The sequence below is a fragment of the Schistocerca piceifrons genome, chromosome 2 (assembly GCF_021461385.2).
Source record: "Schistocerca piceifrons isolate TAMUIC-IGC-003096 chromosome 2, iqSchPice1.1, whole genome shotgun sequence".
In the NCBI taxonomy this organism is placed as follows: Eukaryota; Metazoa; Arthropoda; class Insecta; order Orthoptera; family Acrididae; genus Schistocerca; species Schistocerca piceifrons.
The window spans coordinates 707232721-707254041 of record NC_060139.1 but is presented as its reverse complement, the minus strand read 5'-3'; the positions used below and the strand labels follow the sequence as shown (position 1 = coordinate 707254041).

At 42.3% G+C, this 21321-nt stretch overlaps 1 protein-coding gene across 1 annotated transcript in view; it reads left to right on the top strand.

Annotated features, from left to right (window-relative positions):
* Window positions 1-21321, top strand: part of LOC124775768 (RIB43A-like with coiled-coils protein 2) — a 137327-nt gene that overhangs the window by 48271 nt on the left and 67735 nt on the right. The window contains exon 3 of the mRNA XM_047250600.1: window positions 5025-5185. Coding sequence (XP_047106556.1) covers window positions 5025-5185 — 161 coding nt within the window. The remainder of the gene's footprint in view (window positions 1-5024; window positions 5186-21321) is intronic.

The following is a 21321-nucleotide window of genomic DNA, read 5'->3' as shown; positions in this document are numbered from 1 at the left end:
ATGTTAACAAATTTCTCTCTTTCGTAAACGCTTTTCTTGCTGTTGCCTGTCTGCATTTTATATCTTCCCTATGCGGTCTCGTAAGTTATTTTGTTGCCCAGTTAGCTAAACTCATCGACTACTTCTAATGTCTCGTTTCCTAAACTAATTCTCTCAGCATCACCTGATTTAATTCGACTACATTTCATTATCCTTGTCTTGCTTTTGTTGATGTTCGTCGTATATTCTCATTTCAAGACACTGTCCATTCCATGTCCTTTGCTATCTCTGACAGAATTACAGTAGCATCGGCAAACTGCAAAGTGTTTATTTCTTCTCGCCGAAATTTAATTCCTATTGCTTTAATTCCTTTACTACTTGCTCAGTGTACAGATTGAATGACGTCGGGGAGAATCTGCAACCCTGTCTCATTCCCTTCTCAACCACTGCTTCGCTCTCATGAGCTTCGACTCTTATAACTGCTGTCCTGTTTCTATACAAGTCATAAATTGCCTTCCGCTTCCTGTATTTTACTCTTGCTATCTTCAGAATTTCAAAGAGAGTATTCCAGTCAACTTTGTCAAAAACTTTCTCTAAACCTGCAAATGCATATGACTGCCTTTTTTCAGTCTATTTTCTAAGATAAGCTGTAGGGTCAGGATTCTCTCGCGTGTCCCCACATTTCTCCGGAAAACCAACCGGTCTTCTCCGAGATCGGCCTGTACAGTCTTATCAGTTTTTGGTAAAGAATTCTTGCCAGCATTTTGCAACCAAGACTTATTAATCAGAGAGATGGTTAATAGTCACACTTTTCAGCATCTTCTTTCTTTTGAATTGCGAGTATTACATTCTTTTTGAAGTTTGAGCATATTTCGCCTATCTCACATATCTTGTATATAAGATGGAATATTTTTCGCAATCATTATAATGGAATTTCGTCTACTCCACTGGTGTTGTTCGACTTAAATTCTTCTCGAGGTATTAAGTTTTGCAGTTCGTCTACTTCTATTTACTCTTACTTTCAATAGTACAGTATTCATGTTTCTATTTTTTGTACAGACCTTCATGTGTGTATTCCTTCCATCTTTCTCCTTCCATCAGTTAAATTCAATATCTTCTGTGATATCCAAGAATTTCTACTAGGCCTTGTCCTTTTGCCTATTTGATCCCCTGTTGTCTTCATTATTTCATCTCAGCAAGCCACCCATTCGTCTTCTGCTGTATTCTCGTTCACCCGTTTCCCCCAGTCCACATTCCCCTGGCAGTTTTCCTTCTCTTGCTTTTCCTTCTACCGACTTCCAGTACTCCACATCACAATGAAATTTTTCTGTGTCTTAACTATCTGAATAAATTATTTTACGTAATGATACACTCTTTCGATCTCTTCATCATCTACAGTGCTAGTTGCCAAAATTCAAATGGTTCAAATGGCTCTGAGCACTATGGGACTTAACATCTGAGGTCATCAATCCCCTAGACTTAGAACTACCTTAACCTAACTAACATCACACACATCCATGCACGAGGCAGGATTCGAATTTGCGACTGTAGCAGCCGCGCGCCTCCGGACTGAAGGGCCTATAACCGCTCGGTCACAGCGGCCTGCTGCTAGTTGCCATACAGGCTTGTATTATTGTGGTTAGTGGTGGCTTCGTGTCTGTCTTGGCTACGATAATGCGTGTACCATGTTATTCACAGTATTTTACCAACATTCACGTTTCCTAATTCATTATTAAACTGACGTAACCCATACTCGATTTTGTGTTGAAAACTCTGTACTCACCTGACCAGATATAGTTTTCAGTCTACCACTGCATTTAGCTGTTTCCCACTGTATTTATCTTCAGCCTATTCACTTATGTTTTCAAAGTCTCTATCCTACGTGCCCGTTAAGGGATCTGACATTCCATGATCCAACCCGTAAAATGCAATTGGTTTTTTTTCTGATGACAACATCTTTCTGAGTTGTGCCTGCCCAAAGATACAAATTTTACATTCATTTGCCGAGTTTTCTTCCAGTGTTTTAGCTTCATAAACGTAGCACATCCTATAAAATAACTGACCTCGTAGCATTAACCAACATTACCTTGCTATGTTGGTACGGCGAAATGGCGAAAGCAAGAGAAAAGTACACGTGTTATATTTACTAGAATATGCAGTTCAAGCGTATGACTTAATGACGGTGGTATGATGTTGGATAAAATACTCCGGAGGTAAAATAGTCTTTCATTTGCCTAATATTGAGTGCCTTGCGCTGTAGTGGTTGTTTATATGTAGCGCAAATGATGTCGTTGCGACTAATGTATGTATCTGAACTCTATTTTGGCCGTGTACTGCTATATGTACTCTAGTAAAGCAAGTAGAGTTCTACTTTGCGGTCCTAGATAGGCCAACTGGGCCCGCCGCCTCATCCTCTGCCACTTAGGTCGTCGGGGTCATCAGGTGCAGCAGGGGCTGGTGGTAAGCACACCACTCTCTCGGTCGTTGACGGGTTTCTCGTTCTTAGAGCCGTTACTGATCAGTCGAGTAGTTCCCCCGTTGGCATAAAGAGGCTCAGTGCTCCTCGTCCTCGTTCCAGTCCTCCCACCAAGGAAAAAATCCCTGGCAGTACCGGAAATCGAAGCCGGATCACCCGCGTAGCAGTCATCTGCGCTGACCATTCAGCATCGTAGGTGGACTGCGTGTATGCTACTACTTCCTTAAAAAAATTAGGAGTCTACAGGTTTGTCTCCCTTGAGATGGAAAACGACGATAGATGTTAATGCCACTGGTTAAAAATCTGTCTGAATCATGAAAATTTGTTGTCGATTGTCCTTGTGACCTAGATAATCAACAATAATACTTATTACATTCCGTTGAATATGCTGAAGGTCTGGTTTCTACCCTAACACTCAAATACGAAATTTTTTATTTGCACTTTAATGTATTTTGTTATTATTTTCGGTGAACTGGAGCTTAATAGCTTTCATTCACATTCAGTTAATAGCACACACTGTTTTTTTTAAACATTGATTACTGTTATGGAAATATATCTCGGCAAACTACTTCAATCGCAAATATAACACTTCTTAATTTTTGTACGGTTTATCATTTAAATATTAGGTCTACAACTTCGCTTCCGCCTTTTTGCAATAGACGTCATTGGCGGCAAGTGGGGTTCGGGTGGTTGGTCATATGTGTAATACAATAAGCTTAGGCATTTGTAAACATAATGCCATAAAAATATTAGTCGATTTGTGATTTCATCATAAGGTTATTCTCGATTAAGTACGTCAGCTTACGTACCCATTTCTCGCCATTTGCGGGAAGTTTTAGTTTTCTGCTTTAACATGAAGAAATCTGCGGCTATGGCTCTTAAAATGCAGAGTAAGACCAATTGCGAGGGAACTGTTAGTGGAAGAACGTGCAGAGAATGTTTTCAACGCCTTAAGAACGGTGATTTTGATATCGAAGACCGGCTTCGCGGTGGAAGACAGAACGTTTTTGTAGCTACTGAAACAGACGAAGACAGTCACAGGACATCATTATCGAAAACAATTGATGCGTTCGAGCCCAGCAGTGAAACACAAACTGCCACAATACAGCGATAGACACGTAAAGGTAATTTTGCAGCAGGTCAGTGCTCGACCCTATGTCGCAAAACCCGTCAAAATATACGTGAAAACGTTGAAATTAGAAGTCCTGCCCCTCCCGCCGTATTCTCCATACGTTGCTCTGTCTGACTACCACCTTTTTCGATCAGTGGCATACAGTCTGGCTGACCAGCACTTCCGATCATACGAACATGTGCGAAATTGAATAGATTCATGGATCTCCACAAAAGATGCCCAGTTCTTCCGCCACGGGATTCGTAAGCTATCTGAAAGATGGGAGAATGTAGTGGCCAGCGATGGACAATACTACGAATCATAATTTTGTTGTGCGTTTTTCACAATAAAGTCCCGAGCTTCCAGAAAAAACGGCGGAAGCAAAGTTGTAGACCTAGTACTTTTTTCAGTACATGAAAGAAAGTGGTTTAAACCTTCATCAAGATGCAACTGAGAATAAACTTCTTATGAATATTTCAGGAAATATGCAAAATTCCGTTACTACTTTTTATGTTCAAAACCACTTCCACTTGGATTATTAAACACCAAAGAATACAGTCCAGTGCCTCGTATTAAGGCTTCAGGTAATACAATACATGTCGCGGCCAGAACAAGAGCCGACCGTAGTAGCCGAGCGGTTCTAGGCGCTTCAGTCTGGAACCGCGCGACCGCTACAGTCGCAGGTTAGAATCCTGCTTCGGGCATGGATGCGTGTGATGTCCTTAGGTTAGTTAGGTCCAAGCAGTTCCAAGTTCTAGGGGACTAATGACCTCAGATGTTAAGTCCCATAGGGCTCAGACCCATTTGAACCTTTTGAACCAGAACAAGAAATGAGTACAGTGTTGACAACGTCCAGCTCAACTTTTAATGATCATTTTATTTTATTATATTAATGACCGCCGGAGGGGTTTTTGCGCAGTCTCGGGCTTCTTCCTGCAGGTGTCAGAGCTCAGATCATCTTCGCGACATCCGTACAACAGAGGAAAACAAAACAAGAAACACCGGTACACTTTGTAGATTTAAACAATTATTTCTATGAAAAATCTTTAACATCAACATACAAAAAAATGGCTCTGAGCACTATGGGACTTAATTTCTGAGGTCATCAGTCCCCTAGAACTTAGAACTAATTAAACCTAATTAACCTAAGGACATTACACACACCCATGCCCGAGGCAGGATTCGAACCTGCGACCGTAGCGGTCGCCCGGTTCCAGACTGTAGCGCCTATAACCGCTTTGCCACACCGGCCGGATTCAACATACAGTATACTAAATGTATTACTGTACTGTTCATCGTGTAGGTGGCAATTCTTCAGTGGTACAGTACGAAAATCTGTATCACTATGCACTGCGCATGTTAAAGGAGTTAAATACACCGTGCTCCATAAAACCAAACGAAAAAGCACTGCGAGACAGTAAGTGATCGATGGTTGTAATGCCTTGGTGGATGTGGCAGGAGCGGCGCAGGCTGAGCGAGGAGATCAACAAGTTCCGCGCCGAGCAGCAGCGGCCCGAGACGCGCCGCGAGTTCGACCTTTACGACCCGGAGGCGCTGAAGAAGGCTCGCCCGCCCTGCGAGGACGACGCCGAGCCCTGCGGACTCGCCTGCGCCCAGAGGTCGGTCCCTCAAAATACGCTAATGGTTAGCGTTTCAGCGCAACCGCACAAAGCAGGTAGGACCTACGCAATCTGCTTTCCCCATATAACACATTATAAAATGGAAACTAATTCCCGTACGAGTTCCAAACTTGGTAGCATTAATGTATTGGGTGCATGACATCCATGCTTCACAGTGCCACCGTCCAGTCCCAAATATGGCCACCAGGTGCCGTGATCAGTCATCTTGATTCATAGTCCCACACACGTGACCAGTCGCAGTGCACTTGTTGACGTGTCAACATCAGCTTGGACAAATGGAGCAGAGCATTATTGGTGAAAATCCGTTATCAAAACAACAGTAATGCTGCAGCTGCACTTCGAGAATATCGCCGGCTAAAAGGTCCTCTTCCTCCAGCTGCTGTGTGGAGCATGATGAAAAAATTCGAATCGACTGGAGAACTGGGCGTCACTCCGGGAAGAGGCCGACGACCGGTTGCACGACAGGTGGCTGATGAAATCGCTGTTGCTATGGTACACAAAGCTGCGCCCAACTCCCGATTGTCAGGCAGTGCGCGTGTTGTAATCACGACAGTTGAACATCCTGCGGTCCACTACACGGAAGGTGCTTCGAACCATTCACAAATAAGAAACTTCCTGGTAGGTTAAAACTGTGTGCCGGACCGAGACTCGAACTCGTGACCTTTGCCTTTCGCGGGCAAGTGCTCTACGATCTTCTTTTTTCTTTTTTTTTAATCTCATTTTGTTCTATATTGTTCGTTGCAATTGTTCGTGGCGGACGTCCAATGACACCCGTTCAGGTTGTTCGTTGATCCGTTCACTCAGTTTTTTTATTACAGAGGGTAGCGAAACCCTCTGACCGAACACGCTGAGCTACCGTGACGGCGTCCATCTGAGCTACCCAAGCACGACTCTCGCCCCTTCCTCACAGCTTTACTTCTGCCAGTATCTTGTCTCCTACCTTCCAAACTTTACGGGGCGTGAGTCGTGCTTGGGTAGCTCTGCTTGGGTAGCTCAGATGTTAGAGCACTTGCCCGCGAAAGGCCAAGGTCCCGAGTTCGAGTCTCTGTCCGGCACACAGTTTTAATCTGCCAGGAAGTTTCATATCAGCGCACACTCCGCTGCAGAGTGAAAATCTAATTTTGGCATTCTCAAATAGTATCCGTACAAGATGCATATCGTACAGCACCTTGCACCACAGGACGCACAACGACGTGTTGACTTCGCTCTCCACTTTCTCGCAGGGATTCAAGTTGACGAGGGCTGGTCCTGGACCATCCTATGGACAGACGAAGCTCATTTTACTCAGACGGGTGAGGTGAGCACACAGAATTGCCGAGTGTGGGGATCTTCATCTCCAGTCACTGCGCATCAAGTTCCTGTGTATGGTGAGCGTGTCACCGCCTGGTGTGGCTTCGCGGCTACGTTTATCATTGGCCCATTCTTTTTTTAACAGGTTGGCGCTCAAGGACCAAAGACGTCCCGTATCACTGGCCAGCGCTATTGCAATATGCTTCGCCAGCATATCATACCCGCCCCACAGGTGAGAGGTGAATTGAAAAAAAGTGTTCAAATGTGTGTGAAATCTTATGGGACTTAACTGCTAAGGTCATCAGTCCCTAGGGTGCATTGAACTCAACAGTTTTCATGTAAGATGGGGCCCCACCACACATCGGTCGTGGAGTTCACCTGCTTCTCTGAAACACATTTGGAAACGATCGAATTATCAACTAATCGTTTCCAAATGCTTGGCCGACGCGATAACCTGATCTCACTCCTTGTGATTTCTGGCTGAGGGGCTACCTGAAGGACAGGTTTTACCAGGGGAACATTCACACATGTGCTGATCTGCAGCACAACATATCAAGAGAGATAGCCAGCATAACTACGGACATGCTACGTTCTGTTGTGCAGAATGGAATCCTGGGTTTTGATACTCATCTGGACACTAATGGGCACCATACTGAGCCCTTTTGTAGCAGTAATGGTACTGGTATCTAACGGTATTATGTACCGTAGCAGCACATTAAAAGTGTTCAGTTGAACTGATTCTGCATTATTTCTCTTCTCTCCTTGACCCTAATGCTACCAGGTTTTGTACTCGTACGGTAATTAGTTCCCGTGTTATAACGTGTGAAATAGGAGAAGTTAAATTATAACCACCCGGTAGATAGAATTTTCAGTGCCAGAAACAAATGACTGTTGGTACCACTGCCTTACGCACCGTTTGTTGAGCCTTCCAGAAGCTCCTAAGAGATGTACTACCGCAGGAGCCACGCCCTAAGACCATTCCTAGACGGAACTAACCCGCAGTTCAAGGTGCAGTCCAAGACTAGTTGCTACGTTTTTGAAAAACGTCACTTTATATTCACAGCTATAAAAATTTTGATTGTAATTATTTAAAAACATGTGGTACATATCTGAAATGTTTCCTGGTTGTTTAAATTGTATAATACATTACTGAAAATTTAATACGTTATTAAAAGATGTATTTTACTACAAGTGGCGATCAAAGAGTTTCCGTTCGAAGGCCGTACAGTCCAGAATCTCTTTGCCAACGAGGCAAACTCGCCATGGCAATCGTCCCAGGTTGAACATACCAGATTGGTAGAACAATGTGTCCTGCTGCGTGACGAAGGCAATAACTGCCTGCTGCGCGTCCTAATTCGACAGGAATCGTCGACCCTTCAAGGCCTTTTTTAAGGGGCTGAAGGCGTGTAATCGCGTGGGGAGAGATCAGCGCTAAAGGACGGAGTTTCGAGTGTCCCCCACTTGAGTTGGTGGTGGTTATTGGGATGTTTAAGGGGGACTAAACAGCTAAGGTCATCAGTCCCCCACCACTTGAGTTGGTATAACTTCTGCGTCACGTCATTTACGATATGGGGACGTGCGTTATCATGAAGCAGCAGCACCTCTTGACGCACTGTTCCACAACGGTGCTTTCTGACAAACATGCTGTCCCATACACATTCTTCATTCTCTGATTTCTACCGGTGTTTGTTCTTCGGCAGCTAAGGAAAGGATAACAGCGCGTTGGTCCTGTTTGGACACATTTAATAACAACGTCGTCATAGTTCATGTTTCCACATTTATTGCACCCACGTCGCAAAGACATGAATGGCTAATGCCTACATGTCCGTGTTTATATACCCGCATCGGTGCGCGCTACGTTGCATATACGCTGCAGCAACGTCCTCGGACATAAACTATTTCATTGCCTCTTATATATCTTATGGGACCGCTCCGTCTCAGAGCGTTTAACTGAGAGCCACTCATGCATAGCCACATACATACATACACAATACTCATACACGTATTTCTACAAAATTTCAGTTGTTCCTCCTCGAGCGTCCAGATTCGTGCTGTCATTCTTATAGATTGCTTAATGAACCCTGCCAGCCCACTGCGTAAAAACTCAGCATCACTCAGAAAATGTACACACACAGTCTACAAGCCGTCCAAAGAAGGTCGAATGGCGAATGTCGCGACATCACATGTCATTGGCTTGTCAGGGCGTGTGGTGTGTATTGCGCACCTCGTACCCAGATCTAACCTAAAGTTCACTTAAAATGGCATTAATTCGAATCCACACTAATTATACATATTTCCAAATCCATAACTCCTATGTATACTGGTGGGTCACTAACTATTGCCACCAAGAATAGGAGGTGAAAAGTTTGTGGGACAAAAGTTGCATGGGGCAATGGGGGCCATAATATGATGGTTTTCTGTTGCTAGGTGGGGTCACGTCAGAGATATGAAGATCAACTTTGTTTTTTTAAATGGGGTGCTATAGTTTGGTATTTATTTTCTGATAGCGGCTGTCGAGACGAATCCAGTGATGTGTAACGTAAAGTCTTTGAAGGTCAACGAAGGTCAAGAAGGTGGCATGAACGTCCATCTACAGAAGGTGTTCGAAGTGATGAGCATTGGTATCCATACAGTGCTGCAATATTCTTATCATGGATTGAGTGGTATTCCTTATCACATCGGCACTTATCGAAGCACATGCTCTGACAGTTCTCTCTCCCGTATCTTCAGGTGTAGGTGGAACGTCTTTATAAACCTTTGTGACCGTTGATCTTCAAAGACCTTACTGTTACACGCCATTGGATTCGTCTCGATAGCCGTATAAGAAAATAAGTATCAAAATATAGCATCCCATTTAAAAAAAAAAAAAAAAAAAAAGTTGACCTTCATATGCCCGACGAGACCTCTCCTAGCAACAAAAAACCGACGTTGTATTATGGACCCCGTTCTCCCATGTAACTTTTGTCCCACAAACGTTTCAGCTCCTATCATACTTTTGGAGTTATTCTAGGTGGTAATAGTTAGTTACTCACCCTGTATACTTATCTTCTAGTCTTTAGTTGTCCAGAGATGCGCTCACAAAGCCTCGTAACTTTATTGAGATGTTTTTTTATATATATAAATAACTAACAGAAACTTCGAATAATGATTGTTTAGTATTGTTCTGTTTGTGACGAAACAAGAGGTGTACCGTAAGAGAGATACAGAGGCGAGCGAGTGTGCCGGGGCTTACCGCAGTTCACTGCCACCGCCACGTCACCATAATGCGCCTGTGCATAGCATATAAACTATTGCCCCAAATCTAAGAATGAAATTAAAAATTAAAGTAACTTTTCCAAACTTTGTCAACATATGCTTCAGTATATTAATGTTTAAACTGTTAAATCTCAGAGTGATCAGATGAATATATTTCCCTAAATATGTCGTTTAAAATTAAAAACAAGTGGCGCTAAATAATAAAGCTAGAAAGCCAAAAATTGTTCAGAATGGCAAATGTATATCAAAATCAACTGTCACAAGTCTCAACTTGATTGGAGCAATAATTGGGACAAAATCGGTGTTTTTAAGAAAAACTGAAGGCGCTAAATATTAGACTTAAAAAGATGAAAATGGGTATAAAACGTCATTTTCGTACAAAAACCTTAACTATGTGGCCTCATTAAGCTACCTCTAATAGTTTTCGAGTAATTTACTGAAAACAAAATTTGGAACAAAAACGTCCTTATTTGTAATAGATTAAGTATCATTTATACACTCCTGGAAATGGAAAAAAGAACACATTGACACCGGTGTGTCAGACCCACCATGCTTGCTCCGGACACTGCGAGAGGGCTGTACAAGCAATGATCACACGCACGGCACAGCGGACACACCAGGAACCGCGGTGTTGGCCGTCGAATGGCGCTAGCTGCGCAGCATTTGTGCACCGCCGCCGTCAGTGTCAGCCAGTTTGCCGTGGCATACGGAGCTCCATCGCAGTCTTTAACACTGGTAGCATGCCGCGACAGCGTGGAAGTGAACCGTAGGTGCAGTTGACGGACTTTGAGCGAGGGCGTATAGTGGGCATGCGGGAGGCCGGGTGGACGTACCGCCGAATTGCTCAACACGTGGGGCGTGAGGTCTCCACAGTACATCGAAGTTGTCGCCAGTGGTCGGCGGAAGGTGCACGTGCCCGTCGACCTGGGACCGGACCGCAGCGACGCACGGATGCACGCCAAGACCGTAGGATCCTACGCAGTGCCGTAGGGGACCGCACCGCCACTTCCCAGCAAATTAGGGACACTGTTGCTCCTGGGGTATCCGCGAGGACCATTCGCAACCGTCTCCATGAAGCTGGGCTACGGTCCCGCACACCGTTAGGCCGTCTTCCGCTCACGCCCCAACGTCGTGCAGCCCGCCTCCAGTGGTGTCGCGACAGGCATGAATGGAGGGACGAATGGAGACGTGTCGTCTTCAGCGATGAGAGTCGCTTCTGCCTTGGTGCCAATGATGGTCGTATGCGTGTTTGGCGCCGTGCAGGTGAGCGCCACAATCAGGACTGCATACGACCGAGGCACACAGGGCCAACACCCGGCATCATGGTGTGGGGAGCGATCTCCTACACTGGCCGTACACCACTGGTGATCGTCGAGGGGACACTGAATAGTGCACGGTACATCCAAACCGTCATCGAACCCATCGTTCTACCATTCCTAGACCGGCAAGGGAACTTGCTGTTCCAACAGGACAATGCACGTCCGCATGTATCCCGTGCCACCCAACGTGCTCTAGAAGGTGTAAGTCAACTACCCTGGCCAGCAAGATCTCCGGATCTGTCCCCCATTGAGCATGTTTGGGACTGGTTGAAGCGTCGTCTCACGCGGTCTGCACGTCCAGCACGAACGCTGGTCCAACTGAGGCGCCAGGTGGAAATGGCATGGCAAGCCGTTCCACAGGACTACATCCAGCATCTCTACGATCGTCTCCATGGGAGAACAGCAGCCTGCATTGCTGCGAAAGGTGGATATACACTGTACTAGTGCCGACATTGTGCATGCTCTGTTGCCTGTGTCTATGTGCCTGTGGTTCTGTCAGTGTGATCATGTGATGTATCTGACGCCAGGAATGTGTCAATAAAGTTTCCCCTTCCTGGGACAATGAATTCACGGTGTTCTTATTTCAATTTCCAGGAGTGTATTAATGAAAGAAAGCTCTTATTACAGCACTTGATAAAACCCATTAAATAATAAAGCTATAACAAGCTTCAAGATCTTGTTGTAAATAACAGTCAATATAAGGTCTCTTAAAGTTATGGTTCAGAGGTGATGTTCTACTGTCGGTTCCGTTCTAAACATTCTAGCCAGCAAAGTTTGAATGTAGTCGAGCTAAAACTTTTTCTGTAATTAAAGCCAACTTAACTCCTTTCGTATAAAAATTACGAAGATTGTAATTTGAGTCATGACAGAGTTATTAAATAGTATGTGTGCGAGAAAGCGGCGATTTAGATGCCGCTACCGGGCATAGAGCGGATGAAGGCAGATGTTCCTTTCGTCCGTCCGCTGCGCCCATATATAAATACGGCCTGAGAGACAGTGACACACACTTCGCACCCAGCCACCCAGCTACCAATCGGTCCGCCTCAGTCAAACTCCGGCTTACGCGCTGCCTTGGGTGACGTCACAGCCAGGCTGCAACCAAAAGTATGTTTTCGGTATAAATAGGAAGTGAACTAGCAAGGACTGTACACCGTCCTGGATCGCTTAGATTTCGTGGAAGTAATTGTTAGTTTGCCGCCCGTAATATTAACAAAACCACGTGACAAGTGCTGATATTATTTTCCACTTTTGCGGCGAGTAATTAACTTTGATGATTATAAGTCAGGGCGAAATTCCATTTAATTGGAACTTACCGTAGAGATAGCGTCCGAACTGCTGTTTGTGATAGAGACATTATTATTATTATTATTATTATTATTATCAGGACTATTACAGTGTTGTGCGTGTGAAATTTTATCAAATATAACAATCTGTTACAACTCAAAACTTTGGTTTATAATCATAGTCTCTGATCCTGCTGAGTAAACAGAGAGTAGAAACGTTCGTTTCAGTAGGTACAAGAGGAATGTGGACTTGCAGACTGGAAACTATGGTCAGTATGTTCTCCATCTCTTATTTTCTACTTTCCACCCGCCGCCCCACAACAAAAACACGAGATCGATGCACTGAAATATCTCTCTCCTTCAGTGCGTCAGCTTCACCTTAGTGAAAAACAATACAGCGCCATGTTGAGAACATACGTCCATCTGTAGCTCCCAGAGCGTCGGGAGCGGCAAGTGTCGTGTCTGGGTTGCGTCGAAGTGACGCCAAAAAGGCGTATTAAGTTGCCGCGAGCACGGACCTCGGTAGCAGTTGACTCAGTACGCCACGAGGGGACCCTCGGAAATCACAACATACTCGGAAAAAGACAGCGACATATTTGAGACACACAAGAATACAGGTGTCATTTCTGCTCATTTGACTCACAGAAACGTAAACCTACTCTTGAAGTTCCTAACCATAACCTCGGAAATCGCAAAATATTAATAAATATATGTAAATATTTGTGGCAAGTAAGAATACAACTGTCACTGCTGCTCATTTCTTTTGCAACAATTTAATCGTTCTGTTTTTAACCAAACTGAAGTCACAAAGTCTAACAAAGTCACTCCGGAGAGAGACCGCTCTTGTGTGTAAATAACATCGAATATTGCAGAATATACATCTATTACATTAAGAAGAAAGTCCCAGAATATGTTACAAAAACGAAGATGGAAAAAAAACAGACTATAGCTGGGACAAAAAAAAAAGGTTCAAATGGCTCTGAGCACTATGGGACTTAACATCTATGGTCATCAGTCCCCTAAGAACTTCTTAACCCTACCTAACTTAAGGACATCACACAACACCCAGTCGTCACGAGGCAGAGAAAATCCCTGACCCCGCCGGGAATCGAACCCGGGAACCCGGGCGCGTGAAGAGAGAACGTTACCGCGCGACCACGAGCTGCGGGCGCTGGGACAACAACCTACTTCGTTTGACTCCGTGACTCGATGTCTGTAACCACTACACAAACTTTCAGAACAGTGTAATTCATATTACGATATCCTGGAGACTTTCACTACCAGTCTGTCATTAAGTTACATTTAAGTACAAGAAATTGTGCCAAGAATGATGTGTGCGATAAATCTTTAATTTGCCATTGCCTTGAAATGGCGTACTATCAGAGCACACAATTTATAATACAAAAACAACGAAATCCAATACGGCGTCTCCAAAGTTTTCATTTCTCGACTGCTGTCGAGTTTCGTTGTCACATGAAGGAACACATTACTTTGACATATCGTGTGAAGCCTTTCAGCACAAGTGGCTCTCTTCAGCTGCGGCTTCTGCTTTTATTGTAGTGGCTATTAACGCTATTCACATGGTGTCATGCAGGCCGTCTCTCAGAATTACGACGTGTCTTACGATCAAATTGCCGTCGTAGAAATATGAATTATGCCGAAGGTCATGAGTTCAGGACCAGCCGCCAACTTATCGTCGGTAAGCATGCTTTGTGCACCATTTGCGCCCATGGGGCGTTCTGCTCGCGAGGTTGTACATGTTAAATTCATCTCCGAGTAGCGTTCACAGTTATGCTGCTAATCATTCAGTACGCAGTAGACTGAGAGCTATTTAAGGTGATACCGGACTACTTGTTTGAAGTGTCCTGCCAGGGCTTCCGTCAGCTTTCGTGCTAGTGAACATAGTTCTCCATATTTTCTGTCCCCGCACTGCCGGCTGCGGTGGCCGAGTGGTTCTAGGCGCTTCAGTCCAGAACCGCGCGACTGCTACGGTCGCAGGTTCGAATCCTGCCTCGGGCATGGATGTGCGTGATGTCCTTAGGTTAGTTAGGTTTAAGTAGTTCTAAGTTGTAGGGGACTGATGACCTCAGATGTTAAGTCCCATAGTGCTCAGAGCCATTTTTTTGTCCTCGCACTCCCCCGTAGTTCAGGGGCTGAATCGTTTTAATTCAATGCTTTTCATACGAATGAGTGTTCTCCAGTTTATATTCTTGTCCTGAAGCAAGATGCTATAGGCACCCGGCTTTAAAAACGTACCGTTATACTCGTGCTTCAGGCTACCTCGCCAGTTTATTGTATGTTATTGGAAGAGTTTAGTGGATTTTTCTAGGACATACGCGTTTTCTCTTGTCTGTAGCTTCCCTCTATCATCTTATCCGTTATGTTAATTAACTATCAACTGAATCCCTGCTAGAAGAGACTTAGTTCGGTGCCAGACATGGTCAGGACAAAAACCGAGAGACAGGTGAATGACAGACCTAATTACTCGCAGGGAAACAGAGAAATCGTCTGCACAAGTTATTATTTTGCCACATCTCTTCAGATTAACATTAATTAGTATTCACAATATCATCTGTAGCAACCAACAACCGCTACAGGTTCACTTCTAAAAGACAAACCAAACGTGGAAACTTGAGTCACACGCAGAAAGCTGATACAGGTCAAATATAAGGAAAAAGACGAATATAGAAAGGGTCATATAATCTCAATAAATTTTATTAAGTGGCCGAAAATATCTGCTATGTTACATCAGAAAGAACGTTTATTATGCAGGATTTGTGTTATAGCGAACGAAGGAGTTTTTTAATATGCTACAATCGATTGAGAATACATCGATTGGGTCACAATCGCTCGGTCACAGTCGATCCCAGATTTATGAAAAGAACGACAAGTTTCGCAGAATTAGATCACCAGGCTTAAATAGCTAATAAGAACGCTTTGAATTAAGACAGGGAGTGCTTAAATTAACTGAATTAATGTTCTCTCAACTCTGTTTCTCTCTCGCTTTACATGGAGTCACATGGAACAGGCATGGCTTAAACAAATATATGGGGTGTTTATAAATGAATATCGGGGTTTTAACTCTTTATAATATTTATTACATTAAACTTACAGTTATAAATGATATGTCAAATGAAAGAACAACTCAAACAGTTGTGTTTGGCACCAGTGGTTGAACTTCAATGTACATAAGCGCTGGATAGGCTGGATAGACCGCAAGGGGCCCAGTGACAGGGCTTGCTTTGCATGGCCTCCACGTTCACCCGACCTGACGCTATGCGATTTTTTCCTTTGGGGCTTCATCAAGGATCGTGTGTACGTGCCTCCACTACCAGCAGACCTCCCTCAATTAAGAAACCGGATTGAAGCAGGTGTTGCTACAATCACTGAAGACACGCTTATCAACGTTTGGGAAGAACTCGGCTATAGACTTGATGTGTGCCGTGTGACAAATGGTGCTCACATTGAACATTTATAAGGTTCTTGGTAAAACTGGTTGAATTGCTCTTTTATTCCACATATCATTTATAACTATAAGTTTAATATAATAAATATTATAAAGCGTTGAAACCCTGATATTCATTTATAAACACCTTGTATTTTATAAGTGCATACGTAAAGCGATTCAGGATGAGATAAAATAATGTGACATATCATTTAGAACTGTAAGTTTAATATAATAAATATTGTAAAGCGTTAAAACCCCGATATTCACTTATAAACACCCTGTATTTTATAAGTGCATTAATTAAAGCGATTCAGGATAAGATAACATAATGTGACATATCATTTAGAGCTGTAAGTTTAATATAATAAATATTATAAAGCATTGAAACCCTGATATTCATTTATAAACACGCTGTATTTTATAAGTGTATACAGTAAAGCGATTCAGGATAAGATAAAATAATGTGACATATCATTTAGAACTGTAAGTTTAACGTAATAAATATTGTAAAGTTTTAAAACGCCGATATTCATTTATAAACACCCTGTATTTTATAAGTGCATACATTAAAGCGATTCAGGATAAGATAAAATAATGTGACATATCATTTAGAGCTGTAAGTTTAATATAATAAATATTATAAAGCATTGAAACCCTGATATTCATTTATAAACACGCTGTATTTAATAAGTGTATAAAGTAAAGCGATTCAGGATAAGATAAAATAATGTGACATATCATTTAGAACTGTAAGTTTAACATAATAAATATTGTAAAGTGTTAAAACCCCGATATTCATTTATAAACACCCTGTATTTTATAAGTGCATACATTAAAGCGATTCAGGATAAGATAAAATAATGTGACGTATCATTTAGAACTGTAAGTTTAATTTAATAAATATTATAAAGCTTTAAAACCCCAATATTCATATATGAACACCCTGTATTTTATAAATCCATACATTAAAGCGATTCAGGTTTAAGATAAAATAATGTGACATATCATTTAGAACTGTAAGTTTAATGTAATAAATATTATGAAGCGTTAAAACCCTGATATTCATTTATAAACACCCTGTATTTTATAAGTGCATACATTAAAGCGATTCAGGATATGATAAAATAATGTGAAACGGTCAAAAGCTATCGGGCTAGTGAACAGACTTCTCCATGTTTTCTGTCCTGGCACTCTTCCGTGTAATGGTAAAGCGTTTTTCATGTTTCCATATTTTTGTACAATTCTTTTATATATACTCGAAATGGATACATAAAGGTTCTGTATGGTTTTCAAGGGACTCTCATACTATTATCGCTGAAAAATAGTGGCAAGTTCAGGTAATGATGACGGAGTTCGATAGCGATCACGCGCCCTACTCTTAAGTAGACCACAAACGGTCAGTAAGACTTGGTGACTGTAGTGGCCAGGGGAGATGCGACAATTCATCCTGGTGCTCACAAAACTAGTCCTGGACGATGCGCGCTGTGGGAACAGAGAACCTGTCATCTTGTAAGACAGACATTGTACCATTACGGAACAAACATTATACCATCGGATGGTCCTGATCGGTCAAAATGGTCAGATAACCCCTGGCAATAATGCGACCTTGTAGAGTAACCACGGGATCCATGGAATACCACGATATTGCTGCATAAGTAATCACCGAACCGTCGCGATAATTCGTTCTTGGGACATAGAGGGAGCTTCACATTTTTTTTTGGTTGGTACGCTCCCGGTAGTTAGATGGTCAGATCTATCTTCCTTATCTTCTCATGACCATAGAAAGACTACCACTCATTTCTCCACTCTTCTCTTAGACCTTAGTTTTCAGGGTCGAGTTGGCCAGTTTACCCAGACTGGTTAACTAGATTTTAGACGGGTCTGTGGTAAGTTGTTGAATGTTTTAATGAATTTCTCTGAATCTTTCGAGTTTCATTCATTCATGTGCTATTGCCCATTGTAGTCGGAGATTTGGAGGGGTAGTATTCGCTATTACTGACTATCACGGTATTGGTGTGGATTTAAAACGTCTTGTAATGATCCTCATTGTGTTATTTAGATGGATATCTATTTTCTTGATATAGCTACTTCTGCTCCAAACAGGAGAAGAGTTTTCAGCGATAGAATACATAAACGCTTGTATTATATTTCTTAAGGTGCTCTCATCGGATCACCTGCTACCACTATCCAATTTCCTTAATATATTGTATCTAGACTTAGCTTTTGTGCTGTTAGCTCTAGATGTTTACTAAATGTCAGGGATCTGTCGGGAGTCACAACCAAATATTTCGGCTTTCGACTATGTTGTTGCACATTACATTCAACACTCTGTTTACCATTCTGTTTGTCAGATGGAATGAGCTGACTTGTACTTTCTTTAGGGTTTGGACAATGTCTCCACTTTTTGTAGTACTGGTCAATGCTTTGTAGGTCGTTAGTAAGAGTTTTCTCACCTTCTTCGAACGTGTTTCGTTGAGTTGCTATTACTAGGTCGTCGGCGTAGTTGAACTTTACAGAACCATTGGTGACTATGTGGTTGGTGTACTAGTTGAATAAAAGTGCGGCCAAAACAGAACCTTGTGGACTATCGTTATTTTGGTATAGGAATTACTTGAAGATGTGACTTTAAGACTAGCTATCACCCGGAGTGCGTTATGAAATACGGGGTGTGGCTATAAAATAACGATACTGTTACTGTAAAACATTTCATTTCAAAAACATACATACTTAGTTATTGCTACCCTCAACATATTACCCTCCTTAATCCCCATTGAAACAGTGCTGGAAGCCTTCTTCTGTGACCTACTTCATAACGCGTGTATCTTTGTCTTTCACTCCTTCAACGGACTGCTGTCTTGTTCCTCTTAATGCAGATTTGAACTTGGGGAGTAGATAAAAGTCACATGGTGCTAGGGCAGGCGAATAAGGTGCGTGGTCTACTACAGGGATGCTGTACTTCGCTAGAGACCTCTTAACAGACAATGCGGTATGAGTCGGTGCGTTGTCTTTGATGCAGAACCTATAGCATGTTCTTCCACAATTCGTGTCGTTTCTTACTTATTTTCTCACGGAGATGAGCAAGAACCTCGGGATAGTAATTTTGTTTAATAGTTTGACCTTCAGGCACCGACTGAAGATACACAATTTCAAGAATATCGAAAAACCAATTATAATCGCTTTGAATCTTGATTTGCTCAATCAAACTTTTTTCGCTCTCGATGAAGTTAGGCCTTTGCAATTCATGGACCGGCACTTAATTTCTGGATCGTAAGTGAGAAACCACGTCACATCACTCTTTCCACGAAATTAGGATCATTCTCCATGGTATTCGAAGTGCCAGTACAAAATTTTCACGAGCTTCTTTTTGTTCGATCGCGAAAATTTTCGGCACCAGTTTCGCACACACTTTTCTCATGTTAAAATGGTTATGTAAAATTTGCTTTACGCATTCTTTGTCAGTTCCTACAGTTTCTGCAATTGGTTGAATACTCTACCGACGATCAGATCGAATCAGCTCGATATTTTCATCCGTTTTTGGTGTTGAAGGCCGTGCCGGGCGTGAGTCATCTTGAAGTCTTCTCGGCTATCTTGAAGACGCATGAACCGCCCAGAAAATCGCGTACGTGCTACACCGTCTTCTCTATACACTTCCTCCAGAGAAAGGTAGGGTTCAGTAGCAGATTTTCCAAGTTTCATTTGAAACTTCGTCAATTCGTTGCTCTGTTATGGTACTTACCGCTTTTCCGACAAACTAAATAAACAGCTCTTATACAAATGAAGGCTACGGTCACACTGATATGTCTACAGACATCAGAGATGCCACATTCGACTGAAAAAGCTTCACACTTCACAGACATTGATCGTTCATCTTTGGTGCAAGCATACTTACACTGTGACAGCTTCAGTCCCGTTCTTAGAATATAAATGTATATGGAGAGAGCATTTGGATACGCAGAACGAGAATTCTGTCTGGAACATCTCCTGCAGCTGAAGTCACATGAGTTTGGGACGGCACATTTTAGCCCGTATAGCGCTTAACGTCTTCAGGATGTTATTGCTTCTCTCCTATAGATGTATCACCTTCAGAACTACCGTGAAACATTGTATACGCTTTTTATAGAAACGCAACAATTTGATACCAGTAACTGAAGTTGGCTTAAAGTTGTGAAGAGCAATGGTATTGTGCTTTTTCGCCGAAGTATCGTAGCTCAAATTCCACCTTATTTACTTTTTTTCGGTAACGGGATAAGGAGTGACAGCCAACAAATTTTTTTAATGTTTTCTATTGCACTTACTGGCATTGTCGAATCTCTGTTCTAATTAATTACGTTACAATGACACTGTAGACGGCGCTGAAGTGTCACGAAAAAACAACACATTTGGAACTGTGAACTGTTACAGCAAATACAGTAAGCGATCTGCTCCCCTTGCTTGTCCGTTATTATTATCAGTTTCTCTTTATTTACCCTGGTGCTTTTTATAGACAAATAAAATATCTATAGTATAATGTAAAGACATGAAATTAGAACCACGCTCCTTTTTGAAATAGTTATTTATTCATTCCACAAACCGGTTTTCGAAGCTTTTCAGGGTCATCTTTGGATCTTGCACAGGAAATTACATAGCTATTTCAAGCGATATCTATAACATCTTGCGGCAGCTCATCAGAAAAGTGAAACCCAAAAATAAATAAATAAATAAAAACTAAAAGATCAGTGCTTGAATTTTGGAGGTATAGAAGAAGTGACAGCCAACAATATTTTTTAGGTTTTCTATTACACTGATTCACATTGTCGAATCTGTTATAATTAATTACATTACACTGGCACTGTATAGGAAACTGTCTCATGCAGAAATACTTAAATACACATAAGGGTTTGAGAACCTACATAAAGTGGGAGAAATTAATCAGACTGTCATGTATAAATTTTATCTGCTTATGAACATGGCACGAATATGTATACATACACTGACTGGCAGTTTACTCGCACACACTTGCAGAGTTATCCAGCACTTGTTTCGTAAACACATGGCCATAATATCTCAGAAATTATCTTTACAATATAAGACTTTGTAATATCGTGTCTCCATATTTTTCAACATATAAAGTGCCTCATATCAATATTACATTTACAATTATACATTTGTTGTACATACCTATGAAAAGTAACTGGTCCTCCTTTCACATACTTCTCTTTACATCCGCAGCGACGACATTACCGCACCGTAGCTGTTACTAAAACCCAAACGTGCAGAAACGTATACAGGGTGTTCAAAAATTTCCGTTACAGACTTATAGTACTTAAAGAGGGGAGTGGGTATATAATATTTTGAACAGGAACCCATGTGCAGGAACGTCATCCAACGACGCTGCAGAGCGTCAAAGTTATAGGCGCCAACCCCTGTAAATCTATGTATATAGAGGATGATTCCGTGAAGATGTTACAGGCTTGCAAGGATGATGGAGAAGGATATATATCGATTTGAGGTAAGGTTCCCTTTACCGAAGCGAAAACCTTT